This window comes from Platichthys flesus, chromosome 14 (assembly GCF_949316205.1).
Source record: "Platichthys flesus chromosome 14, fPlaFle2.1, whole genome shotgun sequence".
NCBI lineage: Eukaryota > Metazoa > Chordata > Actinopteri > Pleuronectiformes > Pleuronectidae > Platichthys > Platichthys flesus.
The window spans coordinates 15,015,919-15,039,612 of record NC_084958.1 but is presented as its reverse complement, the minus strand read 5'-3'; the positions used below and the strand labels follow the sequence as shown (position 1 = coordinate 15,039,612).

Genomic DNA, 23,694 nt, shown 5'->3' with positions numbered 1-23,694 from the left:
AGCACATGAGAGAGAGAGGGATGCTGGGAGGGGAGAGGGGAGGAGGGAGAGACAGAGTGTACCCTCAGGACAGTGGTCGCGGGGCCGACAGACAGATGGGCGAAAGCCTTTGGTAGTGTGGGGAGGCCGGGCACGGACCGAAAGGCCTCCCCCTGTTGGGGATGCAGGGGACAGACAGACTGAAGTCGGTGCACATGGAGGAAGAGGAGGAATTGAGAGATTTGCTGACAGCTGCCCTTGAATTGATTTGTTCAAGTTGAGTCTAGTGTAAATTAGAGAAAGGCACTGGGCTCACACCTTAACATGAATTGACTGGCAGCATACTGTTTTAATTAATGTAGTGTTAGAAGTCTATAACATGCAGGAGGCTTTATCAAAGGCGGATTTTTTTTTCAGATCTTTTACTGAAATAGTCAGGAACAATAACAGACTCCATATTAAACCCTTCATTCACATCTATGTAGCTACGTCTCTTTAGAAATTATGTTAATGTGATATTATTTAGGAACATTTAGCAACAGCAGAAGCAATATGAAGGAAAGTAAAGCTACAGACTGTTTTCTATCGACACGAAAAGGGGAATATTAAGGAATTTATCAGGAATGTGCTAAATAAATTAAATTGCAACTAACTCATGATTATCTTTTGTGCTGTTGTGCTTACGCGATCACGACACTTGGTTAAAGTCAGGAAAACATGGTGGTCTCTTTAAAACTTGACTCGAGACAGATAATGATTATTTAATTAGTACAAAACCACAGTCGTTTCTTAACATTACATGCTGCGTAAACTCAACCACATGCAGGACTCAGGATATAAAAACCTGGTTTCCTTCACTATAGTTGTTTAGAAGTAAGGATAAAATGTACAAGTAAAATAAGGAACTACACATAATTACTCTCTGTGTATGTATATATCATATGTGTAGAATATATAATATAGAATATATATATTTTTTTGCATAGATTGTTAGATCTCTCTCAAAGTTGAGCTATGATCTATTTCATGTTAGGTAGTTAAATGAAGAACAATACAGCGCATACTATAAGACATCATATAGTTTGCATGTAATTTCTTATGATGCAAAGTAAATAATAGTAGGACAGTAACAACTATATTATAAATATAGTGAAGGAATAAAGCAGCATAAAAAGTTTATATAAAGTGCAAGTTAACTCGAGTTGTAGAGCACAACTAGTTATATCCCAGTACTGAGCATCAAGCAGTTTTTTTAGCTGAGACTCAACAAGTCTTCTAGCATAAAGGACCACGGCCTCTTGTCCCTCAGATACAACCCATGGGAGCTGGTTTATCCATCACGTGCACAAAGTTGTAGAAACGTCCCTTTGACTTTAATTGTGATCCCATAAGGGGGACTGTAGGTCCTTGGCGGAGGAATGCGCTCTCCTGTGTGCCAATCAACATGCTGTTTAGGATGTGAATCAGCTTCACGCAGGAAACAGTGTTCTATATGTGAAAAGTGTTTTACCAACTCATTCATTAAACCCAACCTCATATCCACTCAGACTTCTTCGCTCTGCACTACTTCACCTCGCTTCTTCCTTTGCTCCTCTCATAATTACCACTATGGCCGCTAGCTAACAGAAAAACTCTGGGTCATAATAAGCTGCTCTGGGGTCAATTCATCCAGGAGAAACATCGTTATTCACAGAGAGGTTCCGTTTGTTTCACCACTGTGGATGAGTCTTTTAAAAAACTTAATTTACAGTTATAAGGATCCCTGTTAGTGACATAATGAGTCTGGACGTAAGAAAGGTAAACTTTGATGAACTAGGGGTGGCAGCGACAGAGGCCGGGTCACTGGGTTCACCTGATAACAAGGTTACTCTGTGTTTAAAAGATCATCCCCCCCCCTCTCGATGCCGTGATTTAGTTAGATCTACCCCGCCATGACCCACAACTCAGTGGGAGGCAGGAAGTGATTTTCATTCTTTGACATACCTGATTATGCTCAATCCACTCCGAAGGGGAACGGAGGGAGGACGATTCGTACTGTAGAAACCAGACCGGAGGAGGAGGAGGTTGAGGAGGAGGGAGGGGAGGAGGGGAGGAAAAGTAAGTCATACACAGTCTAGATGAGGGAGGGAGACAAAATAGAGGAGAAGGAGACAAAACTTGGGGGAAGCTGTGAGAGAAGGTTGCAACTGGCAAGTTTGGATGGGAGATGAAAGTGGGGGAAGAGGAGGAGGAAAAAGAGAGCTGCGGAGGGGAGGGAGGCGGGGAGGGGGAGTAAATGGAGAGAGGTCCATAAGCCCCAGGATGATGAGAGGGAGGCTGACTCTCTCAGGACAGATTTGACAGGTTTCAGAAGTGGGGGAGCCTGCAGCTAGAAGTGTCTGCCTGCACCCTTAGGAGCCGTAGTGAGGGCTGGTGTGGAAACTGTGATTGGGAATATGTGCTTAAGACAAACAAAACAGAAGAAGTGCGCCTGATGAAAGTCGTACATGTTTGTGTGTGTCTGTGTGTGTGTGTGTGTGCACTTTACTTATGTCACGGCACGGAGTACAAACTCGAAAAAACAACAGGATGCACTTGCTTTAAAATCCGCCAGAGTCTGACAAACGCAGTCGCTTAATTGGTTTACTGTTTAGCTGCTGCCCACACGTTCCAAATCACAACAGCTTACATCCCAAAACTTTGACAAAGGCTCTGAACTCAATATTAGCAGTCATCAGCTAATAGCGGCGAAATCATCTCCCACAGCCGACGTGTTTGTGTTGCCTCCGAACGCCAGGATCAGCCCCTGCATTGTGAACTCTTAGATTAAGCAGCAGCCAACACATGTAGGCTAGACGAATAAATAAATGAAAAGGCGAAAGGGGGGAGAAAAAAAAAAAGGATCAACTTTTTTTTTTTCCTCCTCTTCCTCCTAGCGCAAACAGCTTAGTAATGGTGCAGTGCAGCCTGCAGAGAGCACCACCCTGCCAAAATAAAGATGAGCTGGGGCCTGTAGTAAAGGAGACGTCTGCCATGGCGGCCCCTGAGATCTAATCAGAGGCTTAATATCCCCCACAGCGAGGAGACCTTGGCCCCTCAGCCCCCTCAGCCCTGACACCCCTGACGCCCAACCCGGCGCAGCGCTCTGCTCAGCTCCACGGCCAACAAACTCACAAAGTTTTCTCTCTCTCTCTCTCTCTCTCTCTCCCTCTCTTTCTCTCTCGCCTATTCTCTCTATTCTCAGCAGGGAGAGACACAATGGCCAGCCACTGATCCTGTTTGGATGTGGTTTTGGATTATTTCTTCCCTGTCTCTGTATGTCCTCATTTTAACCCGTGAGGAAGGAGAGCTTCTGTTCCTCGTCTAAATGGGCAGCGCAGCAGCATTTTTCTAATATGACTCATTGCTGCCAAATGCCAATACAGTGTCCCTCCGTTGCCCCGTATCCGTTTATCCCTTCATTACAAGCTGCATGCTAATTTGAAGAACAGAGATGCAGACAAAGCGTTTGAATGGTAAACTCTGGCAAATTATTTTACGGTAACTGGTTAATTTTACAAATGCTGAACTAATGCATTTATCTTATGATGCAAGCCTTTAAATATATCAGAGCATATATCAGAGCTGAACCCAAATTTGCACCGAAAAATTAAGTTGAGCTCTGATTTACAAATTGGCTAATAATCTTGTAAGTGCCCTGATCTTATTTTACGCTCGGACACTCGCGGCTTTGAATACCGAGCTATAATTTGGCTTATGGCTCTGAATACAGAGGTTTGATCCCCGTCTCCCCCGTGTGTGCTGAAGTGTCCTTGGGCAAGATACTAACCCCATGTTGCTCCTGACGGCAGTGCTGGAGAAAGGGCTGCACACAGACAGACACGCTGCATGACTGTGTGTGTGAACGGGTGAATTGCTGAACTTTTGACTCTAAAGTGCTTCGACTAGTCATCAACATTGTTTAAGTGCTGGATTAACACAAACCATTTACCACTTTAAAAACACACAACACATCATGTCTCTTCCTGGACCGGGACCAGATACACATGTAAACAGGGAGAATCGGCTCACTTGACGTCTCAGTTGTGTTTAGCCCCATCGTGCAGTATTTGAAGGCCCCCCCAAGTCTCTAATCCATTTTATTTTTGCTGTATTGACGTTTTCCTCCTCTAGCCAAAGACATAATGACGGCTTCCTGCAGCGGCTGTGACCTGCTTCTGTGCGGCATATGCAGATAAAACACAGCAATAGAAACAAGCTATTGTTCGTCATTTGTTACCCCACAAACAGAATTGTCGTCTCTTTTTTTTTCCCGGAGCATTACAAACATGCGTTCTGGCCGAGTCCTTAACCTTGAGCGGAAACGTTTTGTAATAGGCTGCGAAACCAGCCGTCGATCTGCAAATTATGTTTGTCTTCATATCGCTGTGGTCGTTAGTTTCAGAAATGGACCATGGAGTTGTTGTTTGTTCATTAGAGGAGGTTTGTTCATTTCTGGTTAACACGCTGCCATGTTGCAGAGACAGCTGTCACCCCGGCATTAGCAGTCGGAAGGCGTCACCTCGGTGTGTCTGTGCCGCTTTGGATCTAAACTTTTCATTTCCCAGGTCAGGAGTGTGACATTCAATGAAGCCGAGTGCGTCTCGAGTGTACGCGGCTCAATAATTAATAACCGCTCTCCCAGGTGAGCTCAAATTGGGACACCTTAATGTTGCAGAGACCCCCCCCCCCCTCCCCTCCCCTGCCGCCACGGGGCTGCTGCGACCCCCAAAGCCATCTCCGACAGACACCTCACCTTTTGAGGCGATGCTTTTTTCCCCTGCTTCCGCTCGTGGCCCCACGGTGCATGCATTAGAAGAAAAGTTATTTTGAGCCGTAAGAAATTCAAATGAAGCCCCCGCATGCTAACTTTTCCAGAGCATCCAGACCTTTGAGATTAGACAGCCGTCCTTAAAGCACAAGGGTCTGGGATAACAAACGGCATGTTTGAAGTGCTCCTTGGAGAGTGCAGGCACACAAACACACACACACACACACACACGCACACACAGCGCAGGCAACCACACATGCAAGACACATGCACCCAAGACGCACACAATCACACCCCCCTTAGCTTTACAGCGTGGACTGTGGCTGAAGTGTATGGTATATGTTTAAGTGCCAGCGAGTTGTTTGTTTATATGATGGTGAATGTAGCCTGAGTCTGCATGAATAAATAGCGCAACACCATGAATATTTATATTGTCAATATAATTAGCGATGTAGACTAATGGAGGCCATGTTTTCCACTTGAAGCCATGCCAATTTTTTTGTGGTTGTTGTTTATTTTCTGGCTTGTTGTCCCCACAGTAGTGCTAAATAAAGAGCATCATTATTCCCAAAACAGTTTGCTGCCACTCGCTCGGTCTAGTACCATGAATATGACCACTCCAGTTTTACGGTTAACACCTAAATCGTTCTCCTTTGTTTCAATTATACATCTCATAACAATGTTTTTTTTTTTTCATGCTGGATTGTGTGTTTATTTGTTTGTAATTAAGTAGTTTTACTTGCCAGCTGACACAGTCTTCAGTTTTTATTCAGGCAGATGTGGCTTTGATCTTGACTTTAATGCAGGCAACAAGGCTCTTCTCTAATCTCACTGTGCCATTTTTTTAGAAACAGAATGTGTACAAGACTCTGAAAGGCCTATAAAAATTGGTACTAACACTTATAAAATGTCTTTTCTGTCCCCGTGTCTCCCTTCCCCCTGTGCGTGAGCAGTGTTTGTCCAGGCCAATAAGCTCCAGCAGCACATCTTCTCTGCCCACGGCCAGGAGGATAAGATCTACGACTGTTCGCATTGCCCGCAGAAGTTCTTCTTCCAGACCGAGTTACAGGTGAGCCTCGGGCATGGCGGAGCAAAAGGGGCCACGGGCACAGACCCTGACTACTAATCACACATGACAGCTTAACAAACACTAAACACCGTGCTCCAGCTATCCCCTCCATCTCGGGCCGGGGTGAGGGACTCAGAAGGAATTATTTCAGCCCGTTTGCAAAACTCATTTGTGATGTGCAGATATGATTTGATTTGCTTATTAGACCAGCAGAGCACTAAAATATCTGGAATTAGAGGATTAGCGGAATGCTCATTTTTGAAGAGGTAATTACAGACAGTGCAGAGGCAAAAACACAGCCGAGTCAATACGCCTGCATCTCCCCTCGTAATCACAGAGGAGGCCTCATGGCTAAATATGAGCTGCTTCCTCTGGGAGACCGTATCTGCCCTTCAACAAAGTTAGCAGTTGGACTTATGAACTCGCAATGTTAGAGAGATAATCCATTTTCTAGCAATCTTTTTCTCTGGTCCTTGGAGAAGCAGGAAAAAAAAATTAAACAGACCTTATTATATTATTTCACTGTGGTGGTGTTTTTTGAGAAGCTCTGTTTTGTTTGGGGGATTCTCCACCGTACACATGGCACACTTCTCATATCCAGATCTTTTTCTATTACCTTCTGAAGCGAAATCATTAAAACATGAGCCGTATATACACGCATCCTACTCAATCCAATCACAGAAATTATTCCTAATTTGCCTTAAGCGCAGGATGAAAAACCAGCAGCTCCTGACCACATCCTCTAAGTGCACCGCCCTGAAAGTTGGATTAGCAGCGCTGCGTATTAGCAGGTAGCCAGAGGAAGTATCCGGGGCTCGGCGGCCTATTGATCGGCAACTATTCATATTGAGATTCAGGTTGTAAACACAGAGGCGTGTGCATGCCAGGAGGAAGGTGAACGTGATCATTATCCGCTGGTCATCCGAGCACCACAACTATGAATAAAACACACCCTGACCCGGCAACTGCGTCGCTCTCCTGCAGACAACATGGAGCCGTTTCATTCATGCCAAGGCCTCCTATTTATCACATTTCCATCCCTCATTGGCACGAGCAGTCTCTCTATATAACCGGGGTTGTTGCAGGCACCTGTAAACAATCTCAAATAACCTGGGGATGTTTTCTGACTTTTCTTTCTCCTTTTTTTTTTTTTTTGACATTTTTTGGAATGAAGTGATCTCCGCCTCCCGGAGGTGTTGTTTCATGCATGATTATATTGTTTTACACTCTGTGTGAGGAGACAAGAGCAGCACATGAAAGACCTATGGCACTTTGTTGTGAAACAGGGGGTTATGAAAGGAGAGCGGGAATGAGCTTGGGGGATAAGACAATCATTATGCTCAACCTGTGCCATGCTGCAGAGGTAGTCCCATGTGAGTGCATGCTCACTCCCTCTTATAGTACTTATAGACACAAGCACATATACTGTTCCCTGTCACATGCATACAGAAATAACCAAAGTGTCAGAGCTTATTTAAATTGTGACCATCTCAAAGCTATTTTAGTTGGGTGATTTTTCCGTATTTATTTTAGGAAGCAACTTCTGAAGTTTGCAATGTTAGATTTGCCTTTTTCACTGTCTATAGTTAAAGCCTTCAACAAACAGTGTGGGTTGGAGTCTTGTTTTTAGTTGTTTGGTTTTTTTGCGCAGTTGCCATTTCCCATGCATCACACTTCAAAATGTCTCACTGACACGGGGCAGTGGTTTGTCAGTCTGTCTGAAGTGGAGCTGTCTTCCAGCAGCGGGAGGAGCGCAGCCTCCCTCTCTTCGCCGGGTCTGGAGTTTGGAGTTTCTCCCTGTTTCTCCCTGACACTCTGGTCCGCTCGCCGGCTGCCTGGGCTCCTCATCTCTCACAGTAGTCGGAGGGGTCAAAGGGCCAGTGCAAGCTGGGAGAAGGAGCGGCGAGAGGGAGAGCTGCCACGGCAGGTAAAGGGAAGCAGGAACGATATTTTATTAATTTGCTGCTGAGATCCTGAAACAGACCAAAGGCTGTGACAGGTATCCAGTGCACCGCTCCACTCTCTCCCCCACCGCCTCCCCCCGTGAACTCTACCCTGCGAGGGGCTAGCCAATTTTCGCCAGCCTGTCGAGATGGATGATGGGAGAGCATCCGTCTAATCAGCCCTCCCAGGACCCCCCGCCCAGCCGCCCCCCTCAGACCGGCCAGATTGACTGACTCCTGGGCCTGTGTGCCCCAGAATCCAGATTCCAAAGGAGAATAATCTCTCTCTCTCGCTCCCTCCATTTCTCTCTTTCCTCTTTCTTCTGTAGACAAAAAAAAAAATAAGCACTGAGATACATAGACCACCGTTCCCCTCAAAACCCTCCAGAGGTCTCTCCTCCACCATCACACACACTCGCACAGCCTCCACCCTGCATACCCCTCTCCCTCACCCCATTAAAATATGGAGCAAAGTCTAGATATTTCATGAGGTGCTGATGGGGAGGGCAAATGGGCCGGCTGTGCGGCGCTCTCTCTGACCCTCAACTGCTGGCCACCCCTTGAGCAACGACAAGGCGAAGCTTCACTACTCGCTCTCACCAAATATAAAATCCACCGTCCTCTGGTTCCAAAGGCAGCCGTCCCCCTGTGAGAAAAGAAAAGGTCCCAGGGTTCCAGCAGGGGCCACGTTGCAATGTGAAACTTGATAATAAACTTCCTTCTCCCTCTGCGTTGGCTTCAGATACAGTAGCTTTTCACACTGCGGAGGGAACTGAGCCACTGACAATGCTGCTAGGCTGGATTAATTAACCAGATTCATTAACTGATGAATGAGGAGTATTAGCCACAGCTTAAATCTGACATTTCTCTGAGTGCAGTTCATTTGTGAGGAAACGCACAAGTTTGCCTCCTCGGGCGACGCGGTGCGCCGGAGAGCTGCGATCGGAGACGTCTCTCCCACCGATGCCGCCATTCCTCCGCCGACGAGACAATGAGACTGAGGTTACACAACAGCGAAGATGACGTTCTTTTTTCCCTGCGCGAGATTCCCTCGTCCCTGTTTAAGCTGGGCTTGTCTTTTATTCCCCTCCATCCTCCAATTTCATTATCGTTCGTCGGAAGTGACACGAGAATGTAAGTCACGTGCTAAGTCGTGCCAGGATCGACGGAGGAGTGGAGGGACCGGGGTACACTGTATGACTTCTCCCTCCTCTCAGACGCCCGCAGGACACGTACCTTAATTGGAGTGTCTTTTAAAAGGATTCCTTCAAAGACGATCCAGAGCCGCGCGGCCTTAATGAGTGCTGAAAGTGACAAGAGCACATCTGCATCATGTTCTACTTCCCCACACAAATGAGATTCTCCTCTCCCCGTGTGTTAGCCATTATTGCCAAGCTGTGACCAATTCCACTGTTTTAATTAAGCATATTTATAGGCTTCATGGTCACCGGGTCAGAGTAAACAGCTATGTGTGTCGTAACGTCTGCCTGAGAGGAAGGGAAGGGGAGAGATGGACAGTCTGGTAGAGAGGAGGCAGCGGGAGAGAGAGAGCAACATAGGAAACAAGTGCGGGCAATGGGTTAAAGAAATCAGCATAGTGTCTTCTAGATGTTATTATAGGCTAATAAACAGATTTGCTCTGTTTATTCTAAGAACGATGGCACTTAAAACTATATTGTAGGCATTTATTTACCCCAAATAAACAATGTCACTATTCAGTGTGAAGCACAGAGACTCAATTCCCAGGAAGTTTTCCTTTCTCTTTTCATTTTTGTGAATTTTTAAAACATGCCCCCGAAAACCGCCCCAACTGCCCTGCGCCCCAAACACGTGGTGCGAAAAAAGCAAAGCGCGGCGTGTTTGTCCCTAAGTGGCTCTCAAACGCCCCGTTTCCTCTGAATATCTTGATCTGCCAAGTGTGACAGCTCCTCACGCGTTTGAAAGTCGCATATATATTTATTTCCTTTTATATGACAACTTGTTTTTTTCTTCATCACCCCAGGTGCTCGCATTTCTGTCACCATTTCATAAAAGTTGCACTACAAAATAAAAGAGCAGTGAATTAGAGAAGAAGAAAAAGAAGAAGAAAACGAGAGAGAGAGAGACGAGCGGAGTGTGAGGCGCTATCATTAATATTTTAGCTTATTTATAATTATGTACAACACTGTACACACACTGCACCGCACTGTTAACGGGGACATAAACACTCTTAGATGAATAGTGATGTTTCACAATAGTAGTGTTCTAGTTTTGTAGGTGGATCAGAATTAGACAGCATGACAGACCTAATGATCCTGGGAGGATACCCTTTTTCTCAGCGTGTGTGTGTGTGTGTGTGTGTGTGCGTGTACTTCTGTGTGTGTTCTCTATGTATTTGTCTTTGTCTCTGTCTCTCCCGGGGTCTGATATGTGCATGCAAACATATTGTCTGGAGGGAGACATGACAAAAACTCCCAGAAGCCTTTGAGCTGTTCCCTTTTTTTTCCTCTTCTCTTTTTCCTCTGTTGCACCACTGGGGAAAGTTAAATCCAAACAAAGAGGAGACGCTTGGTTGTACTGTGCTAGAATCCATCACCGGATCTCTCCCTCAAACACGGCTCCTTTACTTTTTCTTAGTTGACTTTTTCAGCAACTTTGATAGAACAAACAAAAACAAACATTTAAGACGCTTCTTAGGAAATTCACAACACAGGTTTGATTTACCGTCTGCAGTGATTTGATTTGTGAAGTGTCTGCTGTTGTTGTTGTTAACATAAAAAGCAGCAGAGGCCAAAGTAAACAAGCATTAGAACAATGATTCCCTCTTGAATTGGATATTCACAAACAGCATAAGTAATTTAACTCTTTGGTTTTGGAGGAAAGGATGAACGACACCGATTGTCGGTCCATTAAAAGCTCATTTTACGATTGCGCTCCTCCGTTTCAGTGGGTAAACGTGAGAGCGCAGATCGGCTCTCGCTTTCTCACAGAAGTGCGGTGGAAATATAGTCCTCAAAAAATATCCACATCCAGCAGCACGCGAGAGGGAGGTGGGAGCGTGATGGTGGTGGCGGCGGTGGGGGGGAGGTAGGATGCTCTGTAGCGTCCCTAGTCAAAGTCGGTGCCCGACTGAAGTGGTTAAATGTGAGAGTAATTGTGTTTTGTTTCTGGGACTGACATGTGGAACCCCATGGACCCCATCTCCCTCCCAGTGACAGGCAGAGATCCTCCCCCCTCGCTCTGTCTAATTAGAGGATGTAGCCCAGGGCTCGTGTCCCAGGAAGACCCATCCCCCTCCCAAGATGGCTCCCCAAAGAAAGCCCTTAATTGGGTTCTTTAGTCATAGTCTTCATTTCGGCTGGAAAGGCATCTGTGTGTTGCTATCACCTCAGAATACAGTTTGTATCGCTCTCTTGTGTTGTTTTTTTTGCCTCTCCTTTCTCTCCTCTCCCTCTCGCTGGTCCGCTCTCTATTGCTTTCCCCTTCGCTCCCTCGCCCCGTCTCCCACTCTCTCCTCACTTAATGAGGCCCCATAATAACACAGCAGTTGTGCAGTTGTTTTGCTACCTCAGTCAAACAGCAGGATCACTGCATAGTGTGTTTCTAGTACCATTCACTTGTCTACTTAGACAAGGTAATGAGTATCATTTGGAGCTACAAAGCACCGGCCCAGAAAAAGGGTGGTCCGTCATCTCCGGGTTGCACCTCACCGGCACTCGGTCGGGGTAGTAAGACATCTAATCAAAGCGTTTCAAGCGTTATGGATTTATGAAGTCTTTTTACAAGCGTTCAGCGTGGACACAAAACGACACACACACCAGGAAGACACACACGAAATATGGCTGTTGTCACCGTATAGCCCGGTTGTGTTACTGTATATGACCACGGCTCCCCGGGCACCTCCCTTCAAACAAGACGGTCTGTTACCAAGGAGACGGGGCCCGGTTGTGGCACAGCGGCGTTTGGGGTCAACCGTCCCCAAGCCCTGATAAGTGATGACTGTGGAGAACGCCAACCGCCGTGTTGTTTATTTATTTGATTGTGTTTCTTCATTGGCTAAACTAGGCAGCAGTAAGCCTGGCCCGAGGTCGGAGCAGGAGAGGATTACTCCCTCAGTGGACCAGTCAACGGTAGGGAATGCACAAAGGGAGGGACCGAGTCAATACCGGGCCGAGTTCAACACACCATTAAAGACGAAGGCAGGGATGCGGCGTGCTTCGTCTCTCCTCCACGTTGTGTCGAGCGATAGGAAAAAACACTTTGAGCAGTTTTCGCAAAAAAAAGAACCCGGAGAAGAAGTCCATCACTCCGTCTTTCAATCATCACAGGAACATAAATGTCGCTCCCCTCGCTCGGAGTCAGCCGGCAGCTCGGCGCCTCGGAGACAGACCACAGGTTCTTTGTTTTAGCATCATTAGGTGACGTTGTCTTATGCGTTAATTAAATTCCTGAGTGATGACTCCGGCTAGGCGCAGGTCTCGGTGGTTTTGTGCGCGCTCCCCGTGCTCCAGATGCAGCTCTCCACACTCATACTGCTCGGTGTCAGGGAGAGGAGCCGGGGTCTGACTGATGGAGGCTTTTAATCAGAGCTTAGAGGGGGATGTTTACAATTTTCTGACTCCTCTTTCAAATTTTGATTATAGATAAACCAAATCAGACACTTTAGCTGCAGGGGTTAAAAAATGAGTGTGCTTAACTCTTCTAATTAAATAGTTTCATTAATGACTAATCCTCACTGTAAGTAACACTTACTTGACTCACTTACAGACCTTCATTACAGAATATGGTTTCTAACATTAAGTTTTTCGCAGTACTTAATAATTCATCATTGCAGTATTTACAGAGAATATCCAAACTTTGTCTTTATTTACTCTATTTTAAGTTGTGTATCAATTTACAAAATAATGCATTAGAATTCATCATTATCAGTTGTGTAGTTGTATTTTTTGTGTCTTACAGTTTTTTTTGTAATGCATTAATCACACTTTAGAATAAATGCAGTTTTATTGTGCACTGTGTAAAACAACTATTACAATTTGAGTTGAATTGTTTGTTGTTTTTTGCAGTAGCATTACTTCTTAGTATTCATTGTTTTACTTAATGTATCGATATACATTTTTTGATAATATACTTGACATAATTAGAAGTAAATCGTTGTGATTTAAAGATTCAGCGTGTGTACCTGAGGTCTGCATAATGCGGCACATTCTGGTGAGTTCACTGGCCAGCTCGCAACTCCTGTAAAAACACACTCTGTTTGTCTGAGAAACCTTGAAGAGGCCCCGGCCTAGAAAGCTGTTATTGCCCACTCAGCGCTCTAACCGCTCGATAAAGGCTGGGTTTAGTGTTACATGCTGAAAAGCACCAGGTGGAGGCGCAGACACGATGTACTTAACATGTGCTCGGCAGGTATTAACATAATGCTAATCAAACATTGTTAGCGTTGCCATTAAGCTTTACATCCTCTCTCTGTGATGTTGGACAATGGGAGGATTGTCTCTAATGCGGTGGGATCAGATGAAAGAGGGGATGTGTCTGTGAATCTCGCTCCGTGGAGCTGATGTAAGAGGTGCACCTCTGTTGCCTCACTGGAGACCGGGTGCTATCGATGGAGGCCGGAGCAATAGGGAACGACATAAAGAATGATTAGTTAATAAATCAACTCCCCAGCCTGCTTGCACTTTCCCGCTCTCTGCTCTTCCCCAATCGTTCTCCATATTTCCCTCTTGCCGTCTGCGGCAGCATTAAATTCCTAAGACATATTGCACCTGTTTGCATGGGTACACAAGACCCCTGCTGGGTGTTCTCCCTCCTCTTCCCCTACCCCTGAGGGCGTTGCAGTAGGGTGATGTAATCAGATGAAAGTGGTGGTTTAACGGTGGCACAGAGCCGGTGAGAGAACAGGAGAGGAGTGGAAGAGGCTCGCTCCGAGCCAATGCAGCCAGTCTTCATAAGGGAGAAGCGGGTGCGCATTATTGATCAGAGCAAAATTTAATTTAGTGGAGAATTGACTGCTGTGGTTTACCTGAATGCTGCTGGTAACTGGGCCCTGCAGCAGGCCGGTGTGGCCAGCAGGTGGTTGAAAGGATTGGGGAGGAGATTAAGGGTTGGAGAGAAGGGAAGGAAATGGATGATAAGGGGAATGGTGGAGTTTCAGGGGGAATTGGATGGCATTGAAGGAGGGAGTGAGGACGAGAGCTAAAAGGCTTAATGGAGGGCATCTAATCCTAAATTGCGGTGATTCTGGTGTGACACCATTAGTGACATCCTTCTAATGGAAGGCCGGACATTTCGGACATTTTCTTGCGTTAGGTGTTTCACATCTAATTTGACAGTTTTGGTTGTCGGTGTTACACTTATGAACAGGTGCTTAACCAATTAAGCGGAAAGTGAATTTGCACCCCCTCCTTCACCCCCTGTTCCCAGACACAGAGCAGTTTGTAACCGCTCTGTGGAGTTCACTATCCACAGATAAAGGTATCTTGTTTCATTTTTCCTTCAACGTTTCCCCCCCTCTTCTTTTTCCTCTATTTCCCTTTAGTCTGCATGGCTGCCACAGCCACTGAAGTCGTTTAACACCGTCCTTGAGAAAGCCCTCAGTGAGAAAACTCCTGGCATGTTTAAGGAAAAGGTAGAATGCAGTGTGTGTCAGACAGAGCTGGGACATGCGGGAAGGGGGGGGGGGGGGGGATTCCCCTGAGAGGTTATTTTCCCCTCTAATAGCTGTTACGAGCCCTACATTATATCCAAGGAGCTACGTTCCTTTGGGGTCCAGACACACACACACACACACACACACACACACACACCTCGACGCACTGGCACACTCACACAAAGGCATGCACACTCAGTTGAGCACAACTCTGTTTCTCTGTGTCTCTCTGTTTCTCTCTCTTCCTCCTACACACAGATACACAGACACACAGACAGACACACACACACACACACACACACACACACCGAGTCCTAGCCGCTTTGCTCTCCCCGTGTCAATATCCTGCCATTTGAAGTCACGTACTGCAGGGGCTTCTGGGAGTCGCCGAGGAGCCAGGCTGACGGGTAATGGGCCGCATTCATTAATAAGGTTGCCGTGCTCCTGTCCCTCCTCAGCAACGCCAAGGATGTCTTCACCGGGGGGTAGGGGGAGGTTGGTGGAGTGCGAGGAGGGGGGAGGGAGGTGAGGTGAAGAGAGAGAGAAAGGGAGAGAGAGAGAGAGAGGGAGAGAGAGTGCGCCCCGTGGGGAGTTTCCTCCCAGACTCACTTAAAGGAGCTTTATTTCAGCAAGAGAGGAGAGAGCGAGGCGGAGGAGCTGTCTGGGGCCGCCTCTTTAAAAAAAAAAGAACAAAAAAGGGAGAGCGGGGCCCAGGCGAGCCACGCTAACCCTTACAGGGGTCACACTCCTGCTCCCCGTCAAACAGCTTATTACCCCACCTGTCGGGAAGTAATCGCCCCGGCTGAAAGGAAAGCCGTCAAGGTGTTTAAATGCTTTATATGGAAGCAGCTGAAAGGGTAAAGAGGGAAGGAAGGAATGCAAAAGGGGGCTAATAGTTATCTGGCGGCACTGCCCGAGGGACCCCGCACCAACAGGACTGAAGGTGACTGCTTCGGTAAACCCCCCCACACACACACAGACACACTCACACACAGAGATTTGCAGTAATAATTTTAGATCATATCTCTCTCTCCCAGTTCCATCTCGAAAAACTAGCAAAGCAGTTCAAATGGTTTTATTTTCCCACGTGCTCGCTGGCTGCACCTATTTCCAGGACAAAGTGAACGTGTGCACCGAGGTGTGTGCGCACGTGCTCATGCATGCGTGCTGACGACTCGGTGACAGGTGTGTCTAGTCCGTGCCAGTGTAGAGAGTCCAAGGCCGTGTTTTAAACCGAGCGCAGCAAGTGGGGCATGTAGTTTGCATTAAAGGGATTAGCAGTCACTTCAAAAGATGACCTGGATTCGGCCCACCAGGGACACCAGTTACACACCCCCTGGTCCACACTCCCTTTAAAGAACCTGGCACAGCTGCCCCACTACAAACACTCTCAATGGTCTGTGTGTGTGCCTGCATAAATTTGGGGGAGATGCAGCAAAACAGAGCGGTGCCTTCAGCTTGTTATCCTGTCAGAGTGAATTTTTGCACCTTTACATATTTGCAGACGTGGGGGGGGGGGGGGGGGGGGGTCAAATCGTCAACAGCCCGGCACCTGCGCCCGAACAACTTTTCCGTTTTGCGCCGTATACGTCTGCGGCAGCACGCTCAATAGGTTTAAGAGTCAAAGGAGGATATTCCATCAGGCGTGCCAGAGCCATGTTATGGATTTGTTTCCATGGACACAGGCTTTGATCAGCAGGCAGACTTTATGGGATGGTATCTATCAGCGGTCTTCTCCCGTGCTCGACCATAATCCCAACGCGAGCAGCCATTGATCCACGGGCGGGTTCTGACTCCTGTGTGATTTAATTGGACGTGGATAATGAAAGCCCAGTAATGATGATGTACAAATGTCAAGATAATCAAAAGACACCGCTGCCTGTCACTCCTAACATTCAGAAGAAGATGCAGCAGCGGCACCGGCCCTGGCGCTGAGCGGGAATACCACCTGCCTTATGAAAGGAGAGAAAAGACAAAGTGAAGAAAGCTCCTGTTGTATGTGATCATAACGTCTCCCCCCGTTTCTCTTTGTGTCCTCGCAGAACCACACGTTGACTCAGCACAGCAGCTAACATGGCAGAGATCAGCGGCCGGAGAAGAAGGATCACGTGAGGCAGAGAATGTCGGACCGCCAATTACCGTCAGTGCAGTTTTTTCCCGCTGACCGTCTTGCACTGAACTTTCAATTCAGTTTCACCACAAGGAACCCACGCCACAGCAAGAGAAAAAAAAAAGAAGCAAAGAAAAATAACAGAAAGAGGGGGTAAGAACATAAAAGAGCCCTCTCCGTTCTTCACCGACCATTATTTCAAAAATAAAGAAAAAGCCAACGTGTTTGTACATAGAATTCTTCATGTGTTGCTTAACTACAGCTATATTGCAATCTTATACAGTATTTGCCAATGTACAGTTCGAAATGTTTGTCCAAAAGAGAGATGGGGGGGGAGAAAAAAGAAAGAAGATCAATAACATTGTTAATCAGATCAGATGTGACTCAACCAGTTGTGTGAAGGAGAAACGGAGAGCCGCTGAGAGAGCAGGGGTCTGTGGGAGCCGGCAAGTGTTGTCAGGAGGAAACTCTTTTCATCAGCTCCTACTGCGCAGCGTGTCACTCTGCATCCTGACACGGCCAATCATTACGGGGTCGGCTCGATTCAGAGGCTGAGATCTTGTCCGTGTGTCTGTCCTAACGCGGCCACACCAGAGGACCAGCTGAGAACGGCGGTGCGACTAATCTGCGCTGCCTGTGCTGGCGTTCAGATGAGAAAAAAAAAAAAGAATAACAGCCAACACAGAGGAGAGAAAAACAGGACAGGATGCTGATATATGCAAACGCAGTGACACAGATTAGGAAAAGGCTAGCTCCTCTGGTTGGCTCGTGAGACAGAAGCTCCCATGTGGCTCTCAGAGCATGGGGGGTAATCTTCAGCCCACTGACTCAACCTGTACATTTCTGTTGTTAATGTTTACTGCTCTTTGAAGCCTGGAGATTACTGGATTTTGTTTTTCCTATTCTGTTTTGTTAATCTCTACATGTTTTTCACAATGGTGGGAGTAAATCCGTTCGGATTCGGGGTCACGAAGACTGAACGCCATGTCAGTCCGTCTCGGGGATCCACCGCGGTCACAGGACCCGGTCCCCGGCTCTCCTGGAGAGCGCCCGAGTGCCCGTCTCCCCTTTTCTGTTGCAGTATCCCATCGCTCTCTGCTCCAGCTGGAAGCCACTGTGGTGTCGCGGCACCACACAAAACTTTAAACCATTCTGTTATGTAAATGTTTTGCATTCATTGAACCTGAGATGCACTTTTGTATGAAACTTTAATGTTTTGACATTTTGACTGAGAAATGTTCGTACACAGTTTACAGGAAATCACCATCTCCTGCAGCTAGAGGACCGTTATCTCCGATGTTATTAAAATGTATTGTATAAAATATGGAGTTCTGTATTTGGCAGACCTCGTTTTTTTTTTTGTGTTGCACATGTGATGGAAATATTAAAAAACTGTATGAGGACATGGCTCAGAAGTCCCTTTATTATCGATCATAGTGAGTGTGTGTATGTGTGAGTGTTTGTGTGTGTGTTTGTGTGTGAGTGCGTGTGTGTGTGTGTGTGTGTGTTTGCACAATTAACAGACAAGACCTATGACAGCATAAAAGCGATCATCATCAAAAGCTTACACTGCCTTTTTTTTTCATTGTCTCAAATTGCATCCTATTTTTCCCCGCTCCCTCGTGGCTCTCGCTAACGAACATCTGAGCATCTTAAGGGAGGTCTGTGTTATTAATGACTCCATTACCCATCACCCTGTGCGGTCCCATTCTACACACCCTTGCGCTAGGTCTATTTAGGGAGCCTCCAGCACTCCGGGGGACCGAGGGAAAGATTCTTCTGCCTTTGCCGGATGGGACAAAACCCATGGAACAACATCTGTCTGTCTCAGCGGATGATTCATCAGCGCTGACACACGCGCAGCATAACATTTGTTGAAGCTTTGGGTTTTGTTTTGAAAAGGCCCTGCTGCAGCCCTGCAGCACTGTAGCTTTATACTGGGAGTAACAAATGATTCTGAAAAAGAGCAGATTTTATATGGGAAATACTTTATGATGTATGCATATCATAACATAAATAATATTCATATAGAGCCTGTACTGGTGTGATCATATTATGGAGTCAAACATAGATGTGCTCCCTCTGGATTGAGGGATAATATTAAAGTTAATTTGTCAGATCACACGATCCCAGTGTTATATCAAGATATCAGACGTTGGGAAGTTTGTCATTCGGATTTTTTTTTTCAAATGAAGCACGTTGCCCGTCATCTGTTAGCTTTTTATTACATTACTATAAAGAGGATCAGATGAGGAATGGACCGGGGCCCTCCAGCAGCGACAGACTTCCACAGCGGAGACGTGACCCCCCTCGTCCAAAAGCAGCAATGGTATGGTCCAACATTAACTGTCATACTGAATGCAAGCTGGGCATCCATTAAACAACTTTGCTAGCATCTCCCCGTGCCAGGCACTTTTAATAAGCTTCAAGGGCATTTGAACGGGTCCAGAACTTTGCTTTGCCAGAGATGGACTGGCCCACATCATCCATTACATTAAATTGGGTGGCGGCCTCCAGCTCATATTTATGATTTAATTAAATTCACTTGTGAGGCATATCAGAACCACTGCGGCCTCCCTTTTAAAGCCAGCCTAAGCAGCAAAACACACACTCACACACACACACACACACACACACACACACACACACACACACACACACACACACACAAGTGCATACACCAGCGTTGTGTTTCTGACACTCGCCCAAGTGTGAGACTTTGTGGGCGCTTTGGCAGGGGCGTTCTCAGGGGCTCATTTAAGGCAATATAATTACTCAGCCCCCAAGTATTCTTCCATCAGAAAGCAGCAGAATAGATGGCTTGTTCAGAGATAACTTAGCCCGGCCGATCCTCTGTGGTGTCGTCGCCTCGGCGTAACCCCGATGCAATTGGCATTGAATGCTGCCGAGAGCCTGGCCAGTCCTCAGTGAAGCTGGACAGCCGGGCCAGATGTTTGAGAGCAGCCGAAATGCCATTGTTCTCGTCCAGGTTGTGCGTAAAATGGCATTTTGGCTTTTTTTCATTTGGCCGTCTCATACCCACAGTCCTCTGGAGGGAAGGGGGCGGCCTCGTGTTAAGACTTTATGAAAGAATTATGAGATCCCACTGAAGCGGCGTGGTAGGTTGAAAGCTTAGTGCCACTTTATCCAGCGCGAAATATCCAGCCCAAGTTTTAAGTCTGTGTTCAGTGTTTGAGTGTCCTTGCTCTTCTTTGGTGCAAAAATGTAGTCTGGTGAAAACTCCACATTGTTAGGCCATGCATTCCTCCCACAGAAGGAGACCTCAGAGACCTTTTATGGCATTCAATATGTGCGCCCAAGCATGAGATCCAGATCCATTTGGCCGGGACATCCGCTGGGAGTGTCTGGGGTAACCCAATCTCTCACACCGGCAATTCACATCCAGAGAGCCATCTTTTCACTTCAGAGCTGTGTCAGCAAAATGGACGTCCTAAACATCAGTATGTAGCTGTTCAACGGTGTTTATAGAGTATTTGTTATTGTGTTTTGTGTATTTCGTGTGTGGTTTTGTGCACATCCTGTTTCTAGGTCTTTAAAGTGTAATAGCTGGAATATTAATAATGGCAGTAAAAAAGAAAAAAAAAACAGTGATGAAAGTCATGCGTCGTTGTCCTCAGAGTTTGACAAAGGACAACACAAAAACTCCTCGACAGATTACCATGAAATTTAGAGGAGGGATGCATTATGGGTCAGGAAAGAACACATTTGATTTTGGTGCGTCTTCCGATAACATAGTAATAAAATCCATAGATCTGGATGAAAATGTCAGGCATGTAGTTAGGAGACCAGGTTTCAGTAATTTAATGAATCCAAGGCGACTGTTGGGCCTTGGCGGAGGGATACTTCAAAGTGCACATGTATAGAACTAGAACATGTGAATAGATATATTTTCCAAAATAAAATATACATTCATTGCTGATTTTTGCCGGGGTGATGCATCTTTCACTTCCATCATCCATTTTATAAACTATTTGATCCTTTCAGGGTCACATGGGGACGGGAGCCAATCCCAGCTCACGGTTGGTTAAGAAGCACCCTGGACGAGTCGCCAGTCTATCAGCAAGTTCGAACACATAGGCAAACAAACACAATCACACTTTCCCCTCCTCTGCAGCCCCTCCTAATGATCCCCCCTGTCTCCTGGACTGGGAGAGCTGAAGGTGAGTCTCCCCCTCCAGTCATCTCCCTCTGCTTCACCAAGACAGACACTTGAAATAGACGAGGCACTATATCTTTTTTTCTTTTTTGGATGGAATGGGGGAGGGTTTTCAAAAATGTATTAAACACCAAGCAATAAAATATAGACCAGGTGGGGTCAAATTTACTGCAACTCTCCAGGCCCCACAGCCAGTGTGGCTGGTGTGATGAGATGAGGACAAAGGAGGAGAGTCTAACAAGAGGAGAGAAAAGGGGAAAGAAAGTATCAATAATGCAGCTTACACTGTATACAGCTGAGAGAGAAATGGAAAACACACTGCCAGAGAAAGAGAGAGAGATGCAGAGAGATGAGGAGCAGCAGGAGGAGCAGGAGGAGGAGGAGGAGGAGGAAGAGGAGGAGGGTGCTATGAAAGTCTGGACTGAGTAATTTTTTATCATAAGTGCCAGAACACGAAATTCATTGGTTAAATGATTCGATTTCATTGTTGGCAGTTCAGGTGGGTCAGTGCGTCGGGTGTGTGTGGAAACACGTGCAGGAATGTTCTTCTTCTTCTTCTTCTTCTTCTGCTTCTTCTTCTTCTTCTTCTTCTTCTTCTTCTTCTTCTTCTACTTCCACCAAACACGTCGCAAGGATGCATTGCCAGTCACTAATGGGACAGATACAGACATTTATTTTCCCTTTTCACTGATTTCTCCGAGAAAAATTGGGCAGGTTTAGGGGACTGATATTTATGACTGTGCAATTTGGTGCTGATCCAAATGCTACACCAGATGTAGTGAATCTGAATGTGGTATCATAAGGGGACCGCTGGGCCTTGACGGAGACATCTGAAACCAGTCATGTTACTGTTATTTGGTTGGTGTTGTTTTCAGTGTAACTCAAATCGACTATGCAGCAAATAACCAGCTTTATTATTTTCAACTCAGTTTTTTTCCATGTGTATGTGAGTGCCCTTGTATTTTTAAAAATCTGAAATGTCAATAAAACCAGTACTTCAAGTCATCAGTTTGCGATTTCATCCTTTTTTTGATTATAGGTGACGAAATATAAAATGTTTTATTCTGGCAGTAATCCCCTCATTCTCCCTTCCTCTTTGTCATTCCTTATAATTTCATCAATCACCTTTATTTTCTTGAAAACTGGGGCTTCCCGTTCATTCTCCCCCTCGTCGTTCGCTCTCATCCTCCCTCACCCACGTCGGTCCTCGTCGCCCCCCTCCCCTTCTCCCCCTTTGCATCTCTTGTATTGTAAACAGCTCACAAAAGCATGACAAGGTCTCTGCTCATGTTCCCCCTGCCTCCCTCTCTGTTCTCCCAGCTATTTGTTATTGTCTCCCCGCTATCGAGCGTGTTTGTCTCCATCACGCTTTCTTTAGTCTGTTTTTTTCCTCCGCGTCAGAAAAGCAAAAGTTAATTAAATATGGAACGAGATGGAGCAGCATCTCTTTAAACCATCATGTCATTAAAATGGCATCCCTGGGAGATCAGCTTAAAAGGAGTCTGAGAACAATGTCTTCCCAGTCAGATATTTATGGGCCTGGTTATGTAAACATGCTCCCTTTATTCTCTATGTATATTTCATGTAATTATCACTTTTTGTAGCGCATCCCCCTTGAGATCCGCTGAGGCAAGAAGTTACTGGGGGAATGTCATTAGAAGAGACTATTGTTACTGCTGCTATGAGGCTGCACGGATACATTCTCGTCCTGGTGAAACCTTTTATCTATATTTGACTTCATCATATAAAAATCATCAATGTCTTGTTGCAAGCCTATCTGCAGCTGCGACTCGGAGCTCATGGCCCCACCTCGTGCACTCTGCAGCTGCCCGTCATTATTAATACCAAGAAGAACACATTTTACCTTCCACTTCCAGCGTGCATGTGATCCGGATGGAAGGAAGATTCAAGGATGATTTAAAGGTTTGCAAAAAAAAGAAATCTCTACGCCCCGTGGATGCTTGTGCTAGAGGAGCTGAAGATGTGGAGTGAACCCGATTCCGTGGGCAGTGGGAGAGGCCGGCGACTGGTGCTCCGAGGCCTGGGTGCCAGCTGACGGAAGAGGCTAATTAAGAGGGCTGGAGAGCCAGTGGGGGGGCCTTATGAAACAGGGGCACCTGGGTTTCACAAGAGGGGGGCCGGGTATCCATCACAACTCATCTGCGTTTGCACGGGAGAAGACGCTAGTTTGCTGCAGCCCTGTGCCACGTTGCACTCGCTCACTCGTGGCATGATGTCAAATAGGGCTCACACAAGAGCCCCCCCCCCCCCCCCCCTCCTCCTCCTCCCTCCGCACGGGGCCGTCACAGAGGGAGGTGTTATTGCATGGCATGATGAAATTGTACACGTCAAGGTGCATTTCAATCAAGCTAAATGCGCTGAAATTCAGATGCAAACAGAAACAGCTGTGTATGTGGACGCGGTCGAATGTGTAATGTAAAAAGACAAAAAACTCACTGACACTATATCTATACTCCCACATGCATAAGGTAATGCGGCGCTCCCTTCCATTGTTCCCTGAGTCTTCTCCGCTGTCGGGTCAAAATGTCTCCAAGTAATCTAACTAGCTCCGACTTAAGGGACAATACGAGGTCTGCCATGAGTTCTGTCATTACTGTCTTACCCACCAGAGGCAGATACAGCTCTCGACCACCACTGAACCTGCCATATTGCTATCCAGCCTGACCCCACAGATGCAGTAAACCTAAGTGAACCATAGTTTCCAAAGTCGACAGCAATAACCACTGCAGAATTGCTTTTAATCAACGTCTGAAATGAGGGTGACTTGAAGCGTCGCCCCATGCTGATTAAATGTAATTGTTTAATTGCCAAGTGCTGGGAACCCATCCTAAGAGGATTCCAATGGAATTATTTAATCTCTAGTCAGGAAGTGCACTGCAGGAAAAAAGCAGAGGGGGGAAAAGAGATGGAGGTTCGGAAAAGGCACAAAATTAAGCAGAAATAGTCAGTTTTTTCTTTTTGAGTACGTCCCTCAT

At 46.3% G+C, this 23,694-nt stretch overlaps 1 protein-coding gene across 3 annotated transcripts in view; it reads left to right on the top strand.

The window, feature by feature from the left end:
* Nucleotides 1-17,924, top strand: part of LOC133968155 (zinc finger protein 521-like) — a 92,339-nt gene extending 74,415 nt beyond the window's left edge. For all 3 annotated transcript variants that reach the window (XM_062404036.1, XM_062404034.1, XM_062404035.1), the window contains 2 exons: nt 5,722-5,837; nt 16,454-17,924. In XM_062404036.1, coding sequence (XP_062260020.1) covers nt 5,722-5,837; nt 16,454-16,483 — 146 coding nt within the window. In that variant the 3' untranslated portion in view covers nt 16,484-17,924. The remainder of the gene's footprint in view (nt 1-5,721; nt 5,838-16,453) is intronic.
* Nucleotides 17,925-23,694: the final 5,770 nt, after the last annotated feature.